This window comes from Ascidia mentula, chromosome 1, assembly GCF_947561715.1.
Source record: "Ascidia mentula chromosome 1, kaAscMent1.1, whole genome shotgun sequence".
In the NCBI taxonomy this organism is placed as follows: domain Eukaryota; kingdom Metazoa; phylum Chordata; class Ascidiacea; order Phlebobranchia; family Ascidiidae; genus Ascidia; species Ascidia mentula.
The window spans coordinates 17,974,399-17,994,481 of NC_138566.1; the positions used below are offsets into that span (position 1 = coordinate 17,974,399).

The following is a 20,083-nucleotide window of genomic DNA, read 5'->3' on the forward strand; positions in this document are numbered from 1 at the left end:
AGCGCAGATAAAAAATACAACCACGTGTTTTCTCCCAGCGTGGCTTTGTACTGCCTTCGGGAAGTCGGTAAAAAGAGCGGGAGAAGGAGCCAATAGGAGAAATGTGATTTAGTCAGGGTTGATTTCTTTTCAGTCAATCCTGTCGTTGGGTTGACAGCGAAACCACGCTTTTAAAAAAATGGTTGGCGCCACGGCTATTGTAGCGTCCATGTTTTCTGCGACGCGGTGTGCTCATATTTGGTAATGACTTGTCGTAGCTTTTTAATCGTTTTTCCGACTTCCTGTGCAGAGTTTCTTCCTGGTAGATTGTTAGTCAAGTGTGCTTAACACTAGAAACTGCGACAATACTATCGTGCTGCAGCATGGATTCGAAGAATTGCAAGATGGAGTTCGATGAGAAGGAATCTGCGAGTTCAACGTCCAGCGATGAGGAAAACAAGAGGTCAGTTGAGTAATGGGGGAGGGGGTAATAGGATTACAATAACCGCTTTTGTACAGTGAACTTCAAGAAGCATTAGGCGACAAAGGTCGGCAAGTGCTGTGATTACGTTTGTTTTGTAGTTTCTGCACAGTTTTGGTAAAAAAACGGGTGAAATTGCGCAATTTACACCTGCTAGCAGTTTCATGTAACTGGTTTCCTTTCCAGCATAGTGCACCGTTCCGAAAACGGACTACGCGCGCGTCTTTTTTACTTTAATAACCATCTGTTCTCTTTCCACTTTGATAAAATGTTTTTCTTTTTCTTTACAATACGATAACAATTGTTTTGTCGCCCATATGACCAAAGTGCCAATCTTTCGTCGTCGTTCCTGGTACGGCGCGCAGGGCTGTGCACGTATATAACTGCTCTGTTGACAGGGAAACGTGGGGAAAACAGTGGGAGTTCATATTTGCAATGGTCGGCTATTCAGTTGGCCTCGGGAACGTTTGGCGCTTCCCCTACTTGTGTTACCGAAACGGTGGAGGTAAGGACCACAAAGCTGGCTCTCTCTCTCGTCGAACTGCTCGGGCCAAAGGACCCCCGGACGCCACTCCGACGTCCAGCAGAAGCTCTGGTCGCCTTTTTTCATTTTTTTTAAACTTTAACATGCGTGTGGTTTTCATTTAATCTGATAGTGTAGTCGTGATTTTGTTTTTTTTTTCAATTAAACCACCGTTCACACGCAACCAGTGTATAATCCACTCTCTGGCATTGGCCGCCTTTCACTGGAGAGCAGTGGTGGCCACAGAAGCGATGTTGCTTGCACTTCATTTCCAAGAGCTTATCGCTAGCAGGAAATTGCAAAATACATTTTCTATGTTCCTCCCTTGCTTTGCCACAAGGCCAACCTTGAGTTCCACGATTGACTACACAGACGTATGTTTTCCAGGTGCATTTCTGTTCGTCTACTTCCTAATCATGCTGGTGGGCGGAATTCCCATGTTTTTCTTGGAGGTGGCGCTCGGCCAGTACACCAGGCAAAGCGCTGTCGAGGTCTGGAAAAGTCTCCCTTCAATGAAAGTAAGTTGAAACTTACTGCTCACTTTACGGACCACCTTATCCAATCGTGGACTGTGTTGGAAAAGTCATGTTGTGAACATTTTCTCATAATTGTGAGAATAAAGACACTGACCCTATACTGTTAAAAACATGGACCGAATCGTTTTAAATAAATGAAACATGTGAATGTTTTTAACAGTATGTGTTAGTCCGTTTATTCCCAGAAGAGTGTTATGAACTAATTTTTTAACTGCACCGGGATTGAACTGATGTTATCCTTGTCACGAGTTCTGATTTGATCAATATCTGGAATTTCATTATTACATAGTCAGCACCGCGGGCGCAAGACCTATTCTAAGACAAAGCGACCCTCTGTCAGTAGGAAAAAAAAGGCAGGGTTAGCTCGGTACACAAGTCCATCGTTTCTGCTGTGCCTCCTATGGTCGTTTCCTTTGTTAATGCAAACATTGTATTGCTCTTACAATTGTAATTAATTCCATGCATTAAATGCAACGCATGTTGTACATACAATTTGCATAAACACTTGCGGTGGTACTTTGTAACAATAATGATAGGTTTGATTGTTGCACGATTCAAACACGGTATTCTTGTCCTCGCGTTGTAGCTCCACAGTATGTGGCTACGTTTATCCCATGTTTCCGCGTGAACGTTGCGTTTGTTGTGATAAGAATGTCTATGCTGGTCTCAACTTAAAGAAGAGTTTCTTTACAGCAGCCTTTCAGCAGCCTTTCGTTAACTATTCCATTCTAATTAGGTTTCAGTTAATGCTAATATGACACCGACTTCCTTCGTTTCAGGGCATCGGCTACGGATGTACGTTCATTAACCTCGTATTCAGCACCTACAATATGGTTGTGATGGCTTGGGCGGTTTATTACTTGGTCCATTCCTTACTTCCCGGAAAACTGGCCTGGACGCTTTGTGGTAAAAGTCAAAATTGCTTTTTATTGTTGAAAGGCATACTGGTTGACAGATTTTTGATCACCGTTTCAAAATCCTTAGCCTGAAATGTTTCCCATGATCTGGTACAGTAAAGTACTTCCAAATGAATTTAGTTTTTGTATTTCTTCGCATAAACTCCATAGTTTTTCATAAGCTTCTGTTGTTACATATCAACCAAGTACTGTTTACACTGCAAACTTTATACTGATGCAAATTTATTACTGTAGACAAATATTGATTCCGCAGTCACGAGAAAAGTGTTTTCCTAAAAAAACCGTTGGCCCAGTTAGTAGTAAATCAATATCCCGCATGGAGCGAAAGGAAACAACAAAGGAATAAACATGGAAGTCCTTTCTGATTTCCCACAGGACAATGGTGGAACAGTCCAAGCTGTCAAGTGCCGGGATTCCTTCTGAATGACTCAAATTCCGCCAACACGACCACTTCGATCATCGCTAACGCGACTAACATCACAGTCATATCTCCTGAAACGGAATTTTGGAGGTACTTCTGTCACCGGTTGTTGTCTTTAGCCCTTTGTACGGTGTGACGTAAACTTCCAAGTGATCAGCGAATCACAAATCATATTGCAGTTACATCACAATGGGCCTTATCTAAAATCATTATCCTGGACAGTGAGCTCTTTCCAAGATAAGCAAATTTTGCGCGTGATCATTGTGTAGTAGAAATTTTGAAAAAAAGCGTTTCTTAAAATAATAATTTTGTCAATTACTGAAAATTACACACTATGTCACAAACGGTTTTTTCCCCACTGATTACTTCACTTTGCCACTTTTCGTGGTTGATCGATTACTGGCTAACCTTTTAGAAGCCTTGCTCCAAAAGTCATCTTATAAAAACATGTCCTTATTTGCAGACGAAATGTTCTACAACAGTCATCTGGCCTTTCGGAGATGGGAACAATCACCAACTGGCCCCTGGTGGCTTGCTTTGTTGTGTCGTGGATCGTAATCTACCTCTGCATTTTTAAAGGCGCACGCTGGAGCGGAAAAGTAGCAACTATCTTTGTGTTACACCCTATCATTACTTAAAATTGCGGTATTCTGACTCAGGTTGTGTATGTCACATCGACTCTGCCTTACATACTCTTGTTCGTGCTTCTAATAAGAGGCTTAACACTTGAGGGCGCTTCAACAGGCGTCGAGTATCTCCTGAAGCCCAACTTTACCAAGTTGACGGAAGCACAAGTGAGTCGCCCCGAGACCCTTGAATTATTAATTGCGCGCGCGCACGTGCTTGATATCGAACCGTCCGTTTGTTTGTCAGGTCTGGGTCGACGCCGGAGGGCAGATATTCTTTTCATACGGTATCTGCTTCACCGTTTTGATCGCGTTCGGCAGCTTCAACAAATTCAACAACAACTGCTACAAGTAATATACCATCGACATTTCTAGCGCGACGTGAAAACACTAACGCCCCCTAAACAATTTAGGCTACCCTAGTTACCAGTTTGTGCTATATATCAAATGAAGTAAAATGCTTTCTTGTAGGCAATGCATCGTCTTATCGACCACCTGTAGCCTGACTTCTCTGTTTTCTTCCTTGGTCATTTTCAGCTTGCTGGGACACATGGCATTCATGCAGTCAAAAGATGTGGCCGAAGTTGCTACTGCTGGTAATTCTTGTTTTTGTCATATTTTGTTACCAAACTCTTGCTTGACTTTATATATGGCTTTCTTATGATGTGGTACAACAATGCACATGTTAAGACCATCGTGAACCCAAATATGTTTTTGGCACTGTACTAGTGTAGCATAATATGATACTTTGTTTGTTTATTAAATTGAGAATGCCGGACATTCTACATTATCCGTACTTTTTCTGGAAATTAAAGGGTGTTTGCAAGCCGAGTCGTCACTGTTTCAGTAGTGGAATATTACCAGTTATTTTTTCGTACTGGAGCCCTGGGAAAGTAGGTTTCCAAAACCCTTCCGAGCGTTTCGCGTTCTCGCACAAAACGTGCGCAGGCGACTCTTAAAGCTCGCCAAAGAACAAAGAACAATCGGATATGATGACTCACAAAAACCTCGCGGCGAGTGGTCGACGGGAAACTGCTTCGTATAAAATTCGTTTGTCCATTGAATTACAGGCCCTGGTCTGGTTTTCCTCGTGTACCCTGTTGGGTTATCTCTCCTTCCATTACCACAGTTGTGGTCAGCTCTTTTCTTCGCCACTCTCTTTTTGGTGGGAGTCGATACACAGGTACGTGAGCATTAATTAAATTAGGGTGCAGCGTTACGAAACGCCACCACTGTTGTTTGAGCAAATCGAGGAAGTTTATTACATTTACGACATCGGACCTAACAATGCAACATACATACACTTTAAGCAAACCGGTTACTTCACAAACACTTTTACCAATGGATAATTTTTAAAATGTCACCAAAAGCTGCAAATAAAGTTTCTTCCTTTTTGGTCATCAAGAAGTGTTAAATTAATCGCAAAATAGATCTGAAAACAGTTTGCCAATCTGTACATGTAACTGTACAGGACAAAGGCTGTTTCCTCATCGATTTAAACCGACTGCGCGAGCCTGTGGGCTGAATTTGCTGGCTTTTTTGGTACCCGATCAATTCACCCAAACATGCGGAAAGGTTGTCGGGTTGTTTTGTGGCGGTAACCATGCCAACTTTATTAAATCACTTTCGATTTTGGTGTTTAATTTGATCTTGTTGTCAAATGTTCGACGCAAGGTTTTATTTTTTCAACATAGGCATTGGACATTGAATCTCGTATGTAGTAGTTACTTGACCTGGCTCGGTCTTACGTAAGTATTTGTTACGTATTCCAACTCTGCTGTATAACACTTTTGAAACCATTACGTACGTTGTGGCAATCCAATTTTATTCAACCACCCTTAAGCAAATATCCGGACTTGGGTATACGCAAATTTTAGTGTGTCGCATATTCTGCTGTGTGCTGAGCAATTGGGTATTTTTTGCTTGTTTCCGTTGCGGTCATCTAATTTCATTTCAATATACCCGTTTCTGCCTCCTTCGAAACCTCAGAGGTTCGTATTTCTATTCAGTTCGCAAGCGTCGAATGCGGAGTCACAACCATCGCCGACATCTTTCCGCGCTGGAAGAGTGGAAAACACGGCCAAGAGAAATTGACGGCCGCCGTTTCGGGAACTTTGCTGTTGCTGGGACTTCCACTTCTTACCAATGTACGTACGGTGTTGATTTATTGAAGAAAATCCCGTGAGAGAAATCACTTCCACTTTGTCGTTTGTTTTGTGGCCCTGAACCTTTTGTGTCGGGACAAACAAGCAACATGTGGTTTATTAACGTTTTTAACCTTGCTTGTCCCTTCACTAACCATCAACGACTACGTCAATTATATAAGGTAAACAGTTTAGCTTAACTTACTGACTTGGGTATCAGTAGTATGCAGCAGTCAAAGCTGTACCGTATAGTCATCGATCACAATAAGAATATTTCTTGCACAGCAAAACTGCTGATCTAGCAAAGCTGTTAGACAATAATTGTTGTCAAGTTGTAATGGGATCAATGTGTACAGTAATGGGGAAAATTAGTTCATTGTTCATTTGAGCAAGAAATATCCTCATCATGACTCACAATCTGTAAGTAATGATCACGCCATCGCTTTGGCTGCTGTACACTGCGGAAAATTCATGCACCGAACAACCGACGTTTATTGATTATTCCTATCTGTTATCTAGGGAGGTATTTACCTCTTCGAGCTGTTAAACATGTACGCTGCCAGCGGGATATCTTTGTTATGGCTCGTTTTCTTCGAATCCATCGCCATAGGATGGATTTACGGCGCCGAACGTTTCTATGACAACGTGAAGGAGATGATCGGATATTTACCAGCGCCGTATTTCAAGCTGTGCTACAAATTCTTGACCCCTAGTGTAGCAGTGGTATGTTGGCTTATATTTTGTCCTGTAATGTAAACTTCCCTCGCCAATGCGCCAAATGTTTTAGTTATACAACGTTGCGTGGTGCTTGCTTATTCATCATTTACAGCACCAACGTACGTTGATAAACCGCCTCTGTGATAAACTAATCGCCGAACATAACTACACACGCTTCGTGCCTGTTGAATAACGCAATGTATATTTGGAGTTCATGACACGCCCATGTCAAGCAAGAGTATTGATTGGGCGGGTCGTGGCTCCTGGTAATTCATTTTGGAGGTCATTAACCAGGTTGCCCATTGACACAATGTTGTTCACTCCAGTGTATTGTTTTCAACTGACGCTATCTTGGAGATATTGACGCGCTTGCGTCTCTCTTGGGAGATATCGAATGATAGCAGGCACTAATGGTGTTGTGGTAACCAGATGCCAAACCTTTTAACCGCACTATTATCTTGAAAGGCTAAACGTTCTCTGATTTCTTGAGGGTTTGGTAACTAAGTTGAAACAAAGGGATTAGCCCATGTTGCGCGCTTTCATGGTTCTTCCATTAAAAGTGCGTTTGTCTTTGAAAAACATCAATAAAAATGACACAAAAGTGTTCTTTGTACCGAAATGGTAAATATCACGCAATGGACAAATACCGTTTACCGTAGGACAAATACAGTGTTTACTTCTGTAACATCCACACCTCTGTGTTATTCAAAGTATTTTTCGCCAGTTTATTGAACGTCCCAAGTCCGTTTGCCGCACATGGTAAGCAACTTGCCTTTTGTTTCAGTTTGTTTTTCTCTTCTACTGCATCAACTTCAAGCCACTGGTGCAGGACGATTACGTGTATCCTGTATGGGCAAATGTGATCGGCTGGTTTCTCTCTCTCACGTCCATTATGTGCGTACCGCTGTGGTTTGCCATCGCTGTATGGAGAAACGAAGGAAGTCTGCTTGAGGTGGGCGGTTATGGCTTTTTTCGGTCCTTTTGCTTGACTGCACATATCGCATTGATGTAACTATATCTATTTCTTAACATTATTAAGTGTGCAATTGGCTATGTGGACTATAAAAAGTTTTTTTACGGCGAGGACTTTTTACTGCGAAAAAAATAATTAAATTACTTTGGAGTAGCAACAACGTCACAAGCAAAGAGTCACATGACTCTGGAGTCACATGTGACTCTTTTACTCTCCGTAATGGTTCCATATAGACGGCAAGCTCATTTCATCAAAAGCTTTTATGTACATGAAGAGAAACAGTTAAAATTTATTGGGCACTTGGCTGTTTCTGTACTTTGAAAACGTCAAAATAAATCCCTCTAAATTTGGTTTTATGACACCGAGTGTGTTTGAAGATTGGAGTAAAGCCAATGGTTGTCGGCTTCAGACACACGTAATTCGGACAAATGAGGACCTTATGTCAGCCCAATTGTATTCAATATCAGATGTGGTGCCAACAAATTTGTGTTCACCCCCTTTATACTTGCCAATTTCATTCGGCCCTACGAAAATTGTTTTGCCACCAAGGCGACCATTCACTCGACAGAACCTGTTTTAGGCCACGAGGCGCTTTGTTTTAATGTTTTTTCGGTTTTGGTCTTGGCGCATTTTCCTAAATGAATACCCGGTCATTATCGCCAATTTTATTTTTGGCAAGTTTAACATCCTGTTTATTCAATAGCTCACGCCGACAAAGCCATTAAACAGTCAACATCCTCCTTGCTACTAATTTGTTTTTTTTCTTGGTAATTTGGGAAAATATCAATAATTAAACGAATTAAAGCCAGAAAGCTGGATACTCGGACAACACGTTGTATTCTACGTGCTTTAGATCTTTCTTTTCCGTGGCACTTAATGGATGAACCCCAGTAGCCAAAATCCTAACCCTATATTTCAAAACTTTGTTTTCAGAGAGTAAAGGAAGCGTTAAAGCCCAAGGAATCTCTTAACCCAAAAGAAAACGAAAAGGGAGAAGTTGTGGAAGTTATCAGCTTAATAGAAACCAAAGCATAAATCGCATGACAACATTTTAACTGGCACTGTGTGTTGTATGGATGTATTGATTTGACTAAATAAGTTTTTCCGTTTGCTTTTTCTATCAATATCAATGCTATTTATTTTAAGATTTACACGAAAAACCGCATGTCGTGCAAGTTATTGCTATGCCTACGGTACGTGCTGATTGGGTTGATTTTTAAACCCGTAATGAGAAGCTGGCTGCCAAGTTTAACTGATAGTGTGTTGTAAAAATCGCAATTACCTTTTTAGCAACTGTCAAAATTGAAAAGCTGACTATCCAGGAAAAGACAAAATAACACGAGCAATGTCCAGAGTTTCTGACCTCTTTTGGTTTTGCTAATCCCCAAAAAATGTATATCAAAATAACCTATGTTTGGGTCAAAATAACCTATGTTTGGGTACTGCCAATTTCACAGTTATAATTTCTGTCTTACCAGTAAAAACATGGCAATTTTTTCAGTCTTAATCTGTTGCAAATTATCGTGTAATTTCACATAGGAATGACATAATCTTCATATAAGTACCACTGTTTTCACATTTTTGCGTTAGTCGTGCTGGCCGTTGAGCAAAATTGCTTTCCCGCAAAAAACGTAGAATGGTGGCAAAGTATATTCCAACTTCACCATGCCACGTACAAACGTTTTCATTGTGCCCTTGAGATATTCTGTGTCATTTTTTGTATCGGTTATCCTAGTGTGGTCCAAAGGGAATATTTCCTGATTTTAAAAAACCTGCTTGTGCTTTGCATTATGTTTCACAATGAAATAAAGCATCGAAGCCACAAAGTTTGTGAGTTTTGGCGGTAATTGTTTCGTCAACAACAGAAAAATGTTAATAAGCCCGATAATTTAGCGCTAGCTTGACTTTCAGTTTTCCAGCAGAATTTGTGAAATTTTAATTCACAGATTGCAAATGGCTTTCTTATGAATGACTGGACCAACACAGTAAAGATTCGAAATCGGCGGAGTATGAATACCTGCAGCCTGTATTTGGTCGAAAAATGACTCGTGACATTTTTCATTTGAGCTTGTTTCTGTCCTGTTGTTTTTGCCATGTTGCTACGTCGCAGTACGTCCTCTCGCAAACCGTATTGCCGGAAACCCGTTACTTACATTTGTCATCACGAAAAAACCGTGAACATAGTTGTCACTTTAGCGTAAACAACTGTCGCATTAACGTGTAACAATCGGTATATTAACGTGTGAGTCGTTTTCTGTATCAAAACGTTTTCATCGAGGTAGCCTGTGTGAACCCGTATCCGGTCCCAAATGTTATTAAGTCACTCACACATTTACTAAAAAGGAGTACTATTTTAACAATTGGCAGACACGAAACTTAAGACCACATATCAGTACTTCAGTTAAAAAAAGTTTTGCTCGCGGGGAACGCTCGTCTTGTAATCCTTTGTCATTAAATGACCTATATGGCCAAAGAAATCCTGCTTTCAAGGCCCTCTGCATTAGTGCACCTGCAGACTGTTACTCTTGTGTTCCAATAACCTTTGCTGGGTCTTTTGACCTATTTAGGGACCTAATATTCTTCAATTTAAAAAAAAAATGGGGGTGGCTAATCCACTTATCTAGAGACTAATTTTGATCAAAATGTGTTGATCTGGGATGGATCTTTCATAAAATCACGAATGATTGGCCACTTGAACTATTCATTTTTACACAAATACAGCATGAATTTTGTGCTCTATTTTCACCATAATTCTCAGCAGCACCCAGCAAGTAGAGGAGAGATGGGCCTTGCATAAAACTACAATAGATAAAATACTTAAACGATCCATTTTCTGCAAAATCTAATTGCATTTCAAAAATCCACCTGTTCGGCAACCAATTTTGAAGAGAATCTGTAGATGAGGAATGGATCTTTCAAAAAACGATAAATGACTTGGCCCTTAAACAATTCAGGTTGGAATTAGGGCATGTGCTGTTGCCAGAGCGATTTTCAGTGTGTCAGTTTTAGTGCATTTTTGACCTTTTTAGTAGGCTAGTCATTTGGTGCTGGGTGTTGTCAAAAGTATACTTTCATTTTTCTCGGAAGTATACTTTTATTTGTAATATTATGTTGGGCCCGCCCCATCTCTATGCATTCGGGTCAAAATTAGTTGCAGGATAGTGATCAAAAGCGCTACCCAGGTGTCAACCTTTTTTCTTGTAATTACTAAACCTGGTACATTCAGAGGCTGCGTAATTTTACCGTGTCGGTGACTTTTTTTGGTTGCACTTTAACATAAAATTTAGTGTCATGAAACAATTTGTTCGAGTGAAAAAGTCAACTGTGTTAGCAATAATTTCAATACACATATTTTTTAAACTTTTAAGTTGATGCTTTTGTAGTACATATATTCTTAAACCAAAGTAAACAAACATAAATTTACTTTCGAAAATCAAAGGGACATGTGGTTTCACGTAAAAAAGCTTGACTTTCAGTTTTCCAGCAGAATTTGCAAAATTTAAATTCACAGATTGCACATGGCTTTCTTATAAATGGAAAAAGGCCACTCATTAATATTAGGCGACATCACTCTATTCTCGATGTATATAGTTCTGTCCATAAAATCGAATCATTTCCCAACAATAATAAAAGGTCGGTCTATTTCGACTTGAATAAATAATAGGGATGGACCAACACAGTAAAGATTCGAAATCGGCGGAGGATGAATACCTGCAGCCTGTATTTTGGTCGAAAAATGACTCGTGACATTTTTCATTTGTAATAGCTTGTTTCTGTCCTGTTGTTTTTGCCATGTTGCTACGTCGCAGTATGTCCTCTCGCAAACCGCATTACCGGAAATCCGTTACTTGCATTTGTCATCACGAAAAAACCGTAAACATCGTTGTCACTTTAGCGTAAACAACTGTCGCATTAACGTGTAACAATCGGCATATTAACGTGTGAGTCGTTTTCTGTATCAAAACGTTTTCATCGAGGTAGCCTGTGTGAACCCGTATGCCCCGGTCCCAAATGTTATTAAGTCACCCACACATTTACTAAAAAGGAGTACTAATTTAACAATTGGCAGACACGAGACTTAAGACCGCATATCAGTGCTTTAATCAAAAAAAGTTTTGCTCGCGGGGAACGCTCGTCTTGTACTCCTTGTCATTCAAGGACCTATATGGCCAAAGAAATCCTGCTTTCAAGGCCCTTCTCTGCATTACTGCACCTGCCGACTGTTACGCTTGTGTCCCAATAACCTCTGCTGGGTCTTTTGACTTATTTAGGGACCTAATATTCTTCAAAGCTAAAAAATATTGCACCTGGATGGAACAGGACTCAGCAAAGATTTGTAGGTCCTCCTGGAGGTTCTTGTGACCTACAGGGCCTATATTGGTATTAAGTTGGAGAAATCTTGTTTTTAAGGCCCTCTGCTGTAATGCATCTAGCGACTGTTATTCTTGTTTCCCTACGACCGTTGATGGGTCTTCTGACTTAAAAAGGGACCTAATATTTTTCAATTTAAAAAAAAATTGAGGGGTGAATAATCCACTTATCTAGAGACTGATTTTGATCAAAATTTGTTGATCTGGGATGGATCTTTCATAAAATCACGAATGATTGGCCACTTGAACTATTCATTTTTACACAAATACAGCATGAATTTTGTGCTCTATTTTCACCATAATTTTCAGCAGCACCCAGCAAGTAGAGGAGAGATGGGCCTTGCATAAAACTACAATAGATAAAATACTTAAACGATCCATTTTCTGCAAAATCCAATTGGATTTCAAAAATCCACCTGTTCGGCAACCAATTTTGAAGAGAATCTGTAGATGAGGAATGGATCTTTCAAAAAACGATAAATGACTTGGCCCTTAAACAATTCAGGTTGGAATTGGGGCATGTGCTGTTGCCAGAGCGATTTTCAGTGTGTCAGTTTTAGTGCATTTTTGACCTTTTTAGTAGGCTAGTCATTTGGTGCTGGGTGTTGTCAAAAGTGTACTTTCATTTTTCTCGGAAGTATACTTTTATTTGTAATATTATGTTGGGCCCGCCCCATCTCTATGCATTCGGGTCAAAATTAGTTGCAGGATAGTGATCAAAAGCGCTACCCAGGTGTCAACCTTTTTTCTTGTATTTACTAAACCTGGTACATTCAGAGGCTGCGTAATTTTACCGTGTCGATGACTTTTTTTGGCTGCACTTTTACATAAAATTTAGTGTCATGAAACAATTTGTTCGAGTGAAAAAGCCAACTGTGTTAGCAATAATTGCAATACACATACATTTTAAACTTTTAAGTTGATGCTTTTGTAGTACATATATTCTTAAACCAAAGTAAACAAACATAAATTTACTTTCGAAAATCAAAGGGACATGTGGTTTCACGTAAAAAATACACTAGGTGGCACTGGCACAACTACATACATGCATATGTATTTAACTTTCACATCGCTCACATGTTCTAACGTTACTGCTCAATTCTGGTTTAGATAGGCAGGTTGTTTACCGTTCCGGGCCAATATTTATATTTCAAATTTTGAATACTTCCGAATGATTTAAAAAAAGTTACAATGCAACACGACGACGTAAGTAAAGCAACACTTTATTTAATGTTTTAGCTGGCAGTTGTTAATATAACCTTAACCTATAGTCGTTAACATAATTATTCGAGTTTAACAGGCTTATTTTACATTATATACTGGTAAAGTGCACCTAGTATGTATTTGTTTATTTCTCGGATATTGAACTAGGTGTAGAATGGACATCAAACAAGTTTTATATGTATTCATTTAAGTTTTCCTCCGCAAATCAGTCTGCAGAGTATGTTAGCTGCCTGTGCGAGTTGTTCTTTAAATTTTTTTTTGACGGTTTGAGGAATTTTCGGGGCAAAACAATCAACAGATGACATCTGTAGTGACTTGACACATGCATCAATTACAAAACAGTTTACACAAGGAAAGATATGTTCCTACATGTCCGTGATCTTGTCAGGAACTGCCATATTCTGCACAATGTGTAGCAAATGATGGCATAACAAACACACTAAAATAGACAAAAGGTCATGCAATGTGTTAAAAATACGATAATTAAATTCTAAGCTTCAATATATATATATATATATACATATATATATATGTGGTAAATGGGAGGAAAAGTGTTGTCAAACCATGATAACTATTTTTGTGTATATTAGGTTTTGTGGGATGTCATTGGTAACACCCAGTATTGTTCCTACAAAGTCAAGTAAGTTTTTAGTTATTAATGTTGATTAGGCATAATTACTACTCTTATATTGTATTTTTAGAGCAAGAACTTCAAAAACACAGCGCTTTTGCAAAAATGAGAACAATGTAACTGGTTTGTGCAACAAAAATTCTTGTCCGTTATCTAACAGTCAGTATGCCACCATTCGTGAAGAAAAAGGCAAGTGTTTTTATCATTTTTTGTGAGGTGAACATAAATTTTCAAATAAAATGTTTTTTTGTGTTTGATGAAAATTTTTGTTTTATGCCAGTTGTGGTCAAGTCTGATTTTATTGTTAAGGCCTAACTGTTTAACAAAACATTTTTAATGCTGTATACAGGGGACGGTGGCTTTCTGGCCTGGCTTGCGCAATTGTGTAACGCTATGGAAAGTTTAACAACTAAACTAATTGACTATCACGCAAATAAACCGCTTGTCATTACAACGTGGCCACTGAAAAACGACGTTTCGTCCATGAACTGACGAAAAATGACACTTGTTTCGTAACAATGCAACATGTTTGGTAACAATGCCAAGTGTTCGGTAACAATGCTCCCTGTTTGGAAACAATGGCGAATGCAACACGATGCGGTTTTTAGGTCAACGTCAAAGAAAATTTCTGGTTTTCACGCGGATTTTGACAAAAAATACAGTGGCATTTGTTTAGTTATCAAAAAAGACCAAAATATTTCACAAAAGGGGGGGGTCCGGACCCCTCGGACCTCCCCCCTGGATACGCCCATGGCTGTATATAGTTGAATTGGTTTTCAAAAAGGACATGTTTTGTTACAGGTATTTGTTATCTGTACATGAAAACCATAGAACGAGCAGCCTTTCCATCCAGAATGTGGGAAAAGGTCAAGTTATCAAGAAACTATGAAAAGGCGCTGGAACAGATAGATGAAAATCTTGTTTACTGGCCATACTTTTTAAGACACAAATGTAAACAACGCTACACGAAGATCTACCAGTATCTCATTCGAATAAGAAAGCTCACATTAAAACGACAGTAAGTCATTGCTCTGTTTTTGTTTTTGTGACAGCGAGAACACGCTGATTTAACATCAATGCCAAGTAATCTTTTACTATTTTATGTTGAAAATCTTCCTGATATCACATTATATTAATGTGTTTTGTTCAGTGGAAACTATTGTTTTGTGTTGCAAAGCAGTGTTTTAATTAAATAATTAGACTTTATTGTGGGGGTGTCACGAATGTACAATTGTTTCAGAAAAAAGCTTGTTCCCATAAATCGAAAGGTTGAACGGAGAGAAGCAAAGAGAGAGGTTTGAAAAAAAATTATTTTATTAATACTGTAGTGGTTTTTAAACTGTGGGTTGCTGGTTATTTTTCCAGGGATCACAAGTTGTGGATGTATTTTTGCTTTACAATTATTTCAAAAACTAACAAAAAAAAATGATTGTTGTTTTAGCAAAAGGCACTAGTTGCAGCCCAACTTGATACAGCAATTGAAAAAGAATTGCTGGAAAGGTTAAAACAGGGGACTTATGGAGACATCTACAATTTTCCTGCTACTGCTTTTGACCGTGCCCTTGAAAAAGAAGAAGTTGAATCTGACAGTGATGTTGAATCAGAAAAAGAAGATGAAGCAGATTCAGAAGTATGAACAGTTCTCAAAATTGCTCTCAAAACATAGTGTGAACAAATGATCTTGAAACCAAAAAATCAAAGAACTATTTTATTTATACAGTGAAATATGTACGTTACTTACATTTGTTTGTTTGATGTAAGGCATATTCTCTATTGTATGTTAATTATTAAAACATTTACCTTTGCTATGATTTGTCAGCCCGAAGTCCAGTACGTTGATGCAGAGGATTTTGAGGATTCTGACATCAGTGATGTGGAGGTATGTCATAAGTCATGCCCACTTGTATTTTAATAACAAAATTTTGTGTTAAAATTGAAGCTTGTGAATGGTTGTATATATAACGACCTGACTTTGTGTTGTAGGATATTGGAAATGATGCATCCGAGGCCGAATCATCTGAAGAAGAGCCGGAAATCTCAACAGTCAAGAGAAAACGTCCTACGGTGGAAATTGAATATGAAATGGAAAATACCAACCAAAGGACTAAGCTGAAACATTAACTTACTCTGGGGATTTTCAATCACTGTCTGAATTTACAGCTTATTAAATAAACAAGGGTAATCTGTGCCAAGACTGATCAAGTCAGAAGAGATGGGCTATTTGTTGGTGATGTGTTCTGTTTGTGGAACGTTGGTTGCGCAGCATTGAATACACTTATATTAGCATGGTATCTTGTGTAAGAAAGTTTTTCTATTAGAGAATAGGCGTTGTCATTTTATTACCAGATACAACGCTAAAAATGTGGAGTACAGGGAAAGCAGTTATCAACACGAAAAATTCTTAATTTAGCGTGCGTGGCGGGGGGCTAATTATTTTGAGGCTTTTTTTGTTAAAAATATTTTCGGAAACACTGGTGTTGTGCTACTACGTCCCACATTTTTGTTTTTGCAAGAATTTTGCTTGCATAAAACAAAATGAAAAGCGTAGCACGAATAACTAATGGCTATCAACAGTGTTTTAAAGAACATCTTCATTCTGTGGAAAAATTTTGCAGCGACTTTTCAGGTAAGTGTCCCCAGAATAATATTTCTTTAAATTTTGTACCTTTAGGTTTTTCATGCCAAAAGACCTATATGGCAAAATCAAAGAAATCTGTTCTTCAAGGCCCTTTGGAATATGGGTCTTGTGATACCATTCAAAGTTAAAAAAATTATTGCACCATGGGACAGTACACATGTAGGCCACGCCACAGAAAGCATTTGTACAGCCTCCTGGAAAATCTTGCTTGAGCAATTATTCAGAAATTAACTTTAGTGCTGTTTTGTAGAGGAGATATGAGCCTTGCAGAAAACCACAATAGATAGGATATTTAAATGATTCATTTTTCTGCAAAATCAAATTGTATTTTTTGTTGCTCTTTCACCCCAAATGATGTCTTACTGGGGGTGCCCCCAGGGGCCAAAAACACACCTGCTAGGCGACCAATTTTGACTAGAATGAATTAGGATATATCTTTTACAAAACCACAAATAACTGGGCCCTTAAACGAATTTCTGTAAATATAGACTGAAGTTTAAGTTGCCTTTTCAGTTAAATTTTCAACAGCAATTTGAAATGCCAAAAACCCCACTAAAACTGGCTCAAATTCACCCTAGCAACAGCACATACATAAGTGCTCACTTAACCATAAAATTTACCCCATGCATCTTTGTGACATGCTCCTTCTATTGTGACAGATGACTACAAGGTGGGCTATCCTGCCATTGAAATATATTTAATAATATAAATACCAAAATGCATCCTGATACATTAAATTATGTTGTTAGTACTTCCATTAAACAGATTTTATTGTGTAGACGAAATTTAGGTTTTAAGAAAGTTAACCTTCATCTAATAAATAATAACACAGCCTATAAAATAATTTAAACACTGAAAACAACTGGGTACTGGCAAGCACAAGAATTATGCTAGAGGCACAGTTTCAAGTGGTCAGCTAATTATTGCATTTGACAATTTGTTTACTGTTAAAAAGTATAACACAGATCAGTAATATTTAAACCATTTCTGTGTATTTATTTTCAGATCTGTATGCAAAGGAATACTATCCTAAAATCGAGCATTTGATTGTTGAAAACCTTGAAGATAATGATGCTTTGATAAGTCCCTCTCAGGAAATCAAATTGTATGTTTAAATGCTTTGCAAAAATGAGCGACTGATTTTAACCAAATGTTTGTTACACAAGCTGTATTAGGCAATGTATTCAACATGGTTTTTCGGAGGAACTATACACAAGTCTTGTACAAACTATTACTGTGCATTTGACTGAATATTCTCAGTGTTTGTTTGATCAGCTGACTTCCCTGAAGGAAGATTCTAGAAAAGCTTGTGTGCATATCAAGCAGTTTCACAACAAATTGAAAAACTTTGGGAAATTTGTCCAAACAATGTCTCCCATGTTTAAACCATTGGTAGGAAGAGTATTTTTACAAAATTTTAATAATCCGAAAAAAATTTAATTACATGATCCAATTAAATGCAACAACAATTTCCCTATTTCAGAATAGTGCGTATGTACAACCACAACTAAACAGTACAATGGAAGAAAAGCTGTTAGAGCTGTTTAAGAAATTGTATGTTGAAACACATGCTCCATCTGTTCTACGTGAGTAAAACTTTGTGTCATGTTTTAATGATCATGTACAAAAAAATGTTTACATGATTTGCACCTGTTGGAATTATGTTGTGGTTATCCAGAGTGCATGCTGGTTGTACGAAAGACACCTTTTTTACTTTCACCATCACAGATGTACGAGGTTGCAAATGCCATTTACGCCATGCAACCAGTATTGAGACCTGTGTTTGAAGGTATAGTATTCTTTTCATGGAAGCTAGCTTTTATTTAAATGCATTTGCATTTACCGCTTGTAGCAATTACGCCAATACAGTGATGATCAATAGCCACAATCCCAATAATGCTTAATTTTGATAAAAGACCAAATATTATTTCTGCTAAGGATATTATTGGGTGTTATGAAAAGCACCACAAAATACAAATTTTTGTTAGATTGTATTCTTTTGTAGTTTGGTGAACAAACAAATTCTACATTGTGTTTTTAGATTTGTTTTCTGTGTATATACCAAATGTCAGAACTCCATTAAAACTAGAAAATCTAGAAGCTGAAAAGGAGCTGATAAAAACAATGCAGATTACTATTCAGAAAGAAATTGATGAACTGCAGTAAGTCTTTTGCAAGAAAATAATTCAAAACATACTTTCATTGATGTTGTCATACCATCTGTGTATTATTTTGCCCATTAGAAACATGCTGTATTTTGTAACAGCAAACAATCACCAAATTGCATTATTCAGACAGAAGTAATAACTTAAACAAATTTAAGTTGCAAATGAATCATTGACAGATGCAAATTTACCATTTAACATTTTTAAGGGTGTTTCCATTTCAACAGCATTACAATATGAACTTGTAAATCACTTTGTATTTATAGAATAATCACATTTTTATGGACAAATTTTGTACAACAGACTTCCTCAAAATAATTTGAAACATTCCCCTTGACACAATCTATATTGGAGAGCTGCAGACAGGATGACCTGTAAGGTACCACAAAGTGGAAATTAGTGAGCCCGCTAGTGTAAAAGCTAGCACAGTGCCACTGTCAACAGCTGCATTGATGAGACCTTACAGGTCGAAAAAGTGCGTGTACACACCCTGTCTGCAGCTCTAGTTTTTCTGTATATATGTATATATATATATATATATATATATAAACTGTGTTGTGTGATGAGTCTATATCCAAACATTACCTTTGAGACATAATTCAAGTAATGTCTGCATAAACTCATTTTGCAGATTAACAAGTGTCAAACGATCAAATGATGATGTCCAGATCGAGGTAAAAAATTTGTTGTTTCTGATATGTTTGACACATCAATAAAACTCCACCTCAACATTATGTTTTGTTAGATTAGTAGTCAAGGCAAAACATTTATAATAATTTCAAAGACCTCAAATTGTTAAATGTGTACTTAATCCTGGGTTGTGTTTGAAAGATTTTGACCCATCTTTGAATGGGTCTCAGGCCATGGCCAATTTTCCTATGGTAACTTCTTGATAATTATAACATTCTGTGATGTTTTGCAACAGGATGAAGAGTGTCCAAATTCCATGCTTTCATCTTTGCTGATGGGTCTTGGTACATAGTGCAAAATGTTCCTTTCTTTGTGTGGCTGATTAGGTGCTTTCAGTTGATGATATTCAAGTGTCTAAAGTTTTCTTGTTTCAAACCATTGTGATGTTTTATTTTGGCTTGCTTGCTTTTATGTGTGTTCCAGTATTGCACAAGTTTTTTGCTAAAAATGAGTAGTTTATGTCTTAAGTTCCACACATTTCTGCCAGTGGAGTGCTTTTATTTAGATAGTTGATGGTAAAGCTTTTTCCTATTTTGTCTAGTGTTACAAACAGAAAATTTCATATTTGCAAACTCCTAGGTAATTTATTAGTGATGGTTCTGCAATAATTATGTTTGTCGGTAGTAAAATCGAGTTCCAGTTTGTTTATTACTTTGTGCAGTATTTCCCACCTGTGCAAATAAAGACCGCATATCAGTAATTCTATTAAAATAGTTTTGCCCGCGGGGAATGCCCGTCTTGTGCTCCTGCGTCATAGAAAGTCTCAGTTTCGTCACAAGGCAACCGGTTATGCGTTGGGGTCATTTTTCTGGTTGAATGAGCAAGAAGTCACGTGGTGTAGCCAGGGCGATTTTCAGCGTGTTTGGTGCAGTTTTAGTGCATTTTTTGCTCTTCTCAGTCAGTCAGACGTTTGGTGCAGGGTGCTGTGAAAAATTTAGTTGAAAAACCATCAAAATGTTCAAGGGGATGTAGCTCAAAATTGAATCACAGAAGTATACCTTAATTTGTGATTTTATGTTAGGCCCGCCTCTTGGCTACGCAGTAAGGT

The 20,083-nt window shown here is 38.1% G+C and overlaps 3 protein-coding genes across 4 annotated transcripts; all 3 read left to right on the plus strand.

Moving 5' to 3' along the window:
- Positions 1 to 293: 293 nt before the first annotated feature.
- On the plus strand, positions 294 to 9,134 carry LOC145893127 (sodium- and chloride-dependent GABA transporter 3-like). 2 transcript variants are annotated; one of them, XM_082982055.1, is made up of 14 exons: positions 294 to 442; positions 859 to 965; positions 1,371 to 1,501; positions 2,299 to 2,425; positions 2,812 to 2,947; positions 3,321 to 3,456; positions 3,517 to 3,651; positions 3,731 to 3,834; positions 3,955 to 4,079; positions 4,554 to 4,666; positions 5,493 to 5,630; positions 6,147 to 6,350; positions 7,129 to 7,296; positions 8,251 to 9,134. In XM_082982055.1, the coding sequence occupies exons 1-14, from the start codon at positions 363 to 365 to the stop codon at positions 8,350 to 8,352; spliced, it is 1,806 nt and encodes a 601-aa protein (XP_082838181.1). In that variant the 5' UTR covers positions 294 to 362; the 3' UTR covers positions 8,353 to 9,134. The 2 variants fall into 2 exon arrangements, with proteins under 2 accessions (XP_082838181.1, XP_082838182.1); XM_082982056.1 differs by lacking the exon at positions 859 to 965 and having other exon boundaries at positions 314 to 442.
- Positions 9,135 to 12,749: 3,615 nt separating this feature from the next.
- On the plus strand, positions 12,750 to 15,825 carry LOC145901843 (protein MAK16 homolog A-like). The gene is made up of 8 exons (XM_082989650.1): positions 12,750 to 12,893; positions 13,502 to 13,551; positions 13,613 to 13,731; positions 14,344 to 14,560; positions 14,783 to 14,837; positions 14,984 to 15,172; positions 15,362 to 15,421; positions 15,526 to 15,825. The coding sequence occupies exons 1-8, from the start codon at positions 12,879 to 12,881 to the stop codon at positions 15,661 to 15,663; spliced, it is 843 nt and encodes a 280-aa protein (XP_082845776.1). The 5' UTR covers positions 12,750 to 12,878; the 3' UTR covers positions 15,664 to 15,825.
- A 210-nt stretch (positions 15,826 to 16,035) lies between these two features.
- Positions 16,036 to 19,719, plus strand: LOC145911188 (CDK2-associated and cullin domain-containing protein 1-like). The gene is made up of 8 exons (XM_082998451.1): positions 16,036 to 16,168; positions 17,186 to 17,285; positions 17,347 to 17,572; positions 17,664 to 17,766; positions 17,859 to 17,969; positions 18,222 to 18,342; positions 18,977 to 19,019; positions 19,271 to 19,719. Exons 1-8 carry the CDS (start codon positions 16,078 to 16,080, stop codon positions 19,325 to 19,327), a joined length of 852 nt encoding a protein of 283 aa, XP_082854577.1. The 5' UTR covers positions 16,036 to 16,077; the 3' UTR covers positions 19,328 to 19,719.
- Positions 19,720 to 20,083: the final 364 nt, after the last annotated feature.

Excerpts from the sequence above, each read along its gene's own strand:
- LOC145893127 (XM_082982055.1), top strand. The coding sequence starts at position 363 with ATGGATTCGAAGAATTGCAAGATGGAGTTCGATGAGAAGGAATCTGCG. Across the intron at positions 1,502-2,298 it reads AAAGTCTCCCTTCAATGAAA|GGCATCGGCTACGGATGTAC; the intron begins GTAAGTTGAAAC and ends CCTTCGTTTCAG. Across the intron at positions 4,667-5,492 it reads TGGTGGGAGTCGATACACAG|TTCGCAAGCGTCGAATGCGG; the intron begins GTACGTGAGCAT and ends ATTTCTATTCAG.
- LOC145911188 (XM_082998451.1), top strand. The coding sequence starts at position 16,078 with ATGAAAAGCGTAGCACGAATAACTAATGGCTATCAACAGTGTTTTAAA. Across the intron at positions 16,169-17,185 it reads ATTTTGCAGCGACTTTTCAG|ATCTGTATGCAAAGGAATAC; the intron begins GTAAGTGTCCCC and ends ATTTATTTTCAG. Across the intron at positions 18,343-18,976 it reads AAAGAAATTGATGAACTGCA|ATTAACAAGTGTCAAACGAT; the intron begins GTAAGTCTTTTG and ends CTCATTTTGCAG.
- LOC145901843 (XM_082989650.1), top strand. Across the intron at positions 13,552-13,612 it reads TATTGTTCCTACAAAGTCAA|AGCAAGAACTTCAAAAACAC; the intron begins GTAAGTTTTTAG and ends TTGTATTTTTAG. Across the intron at positions 15,173-15,361 it reads AAGATGAAGCAGATTCAGAA|CCCGAAGTCCAGTACGTTGA; the intron begins GTATGAACAGTT and ends ATGATTTGTCAG.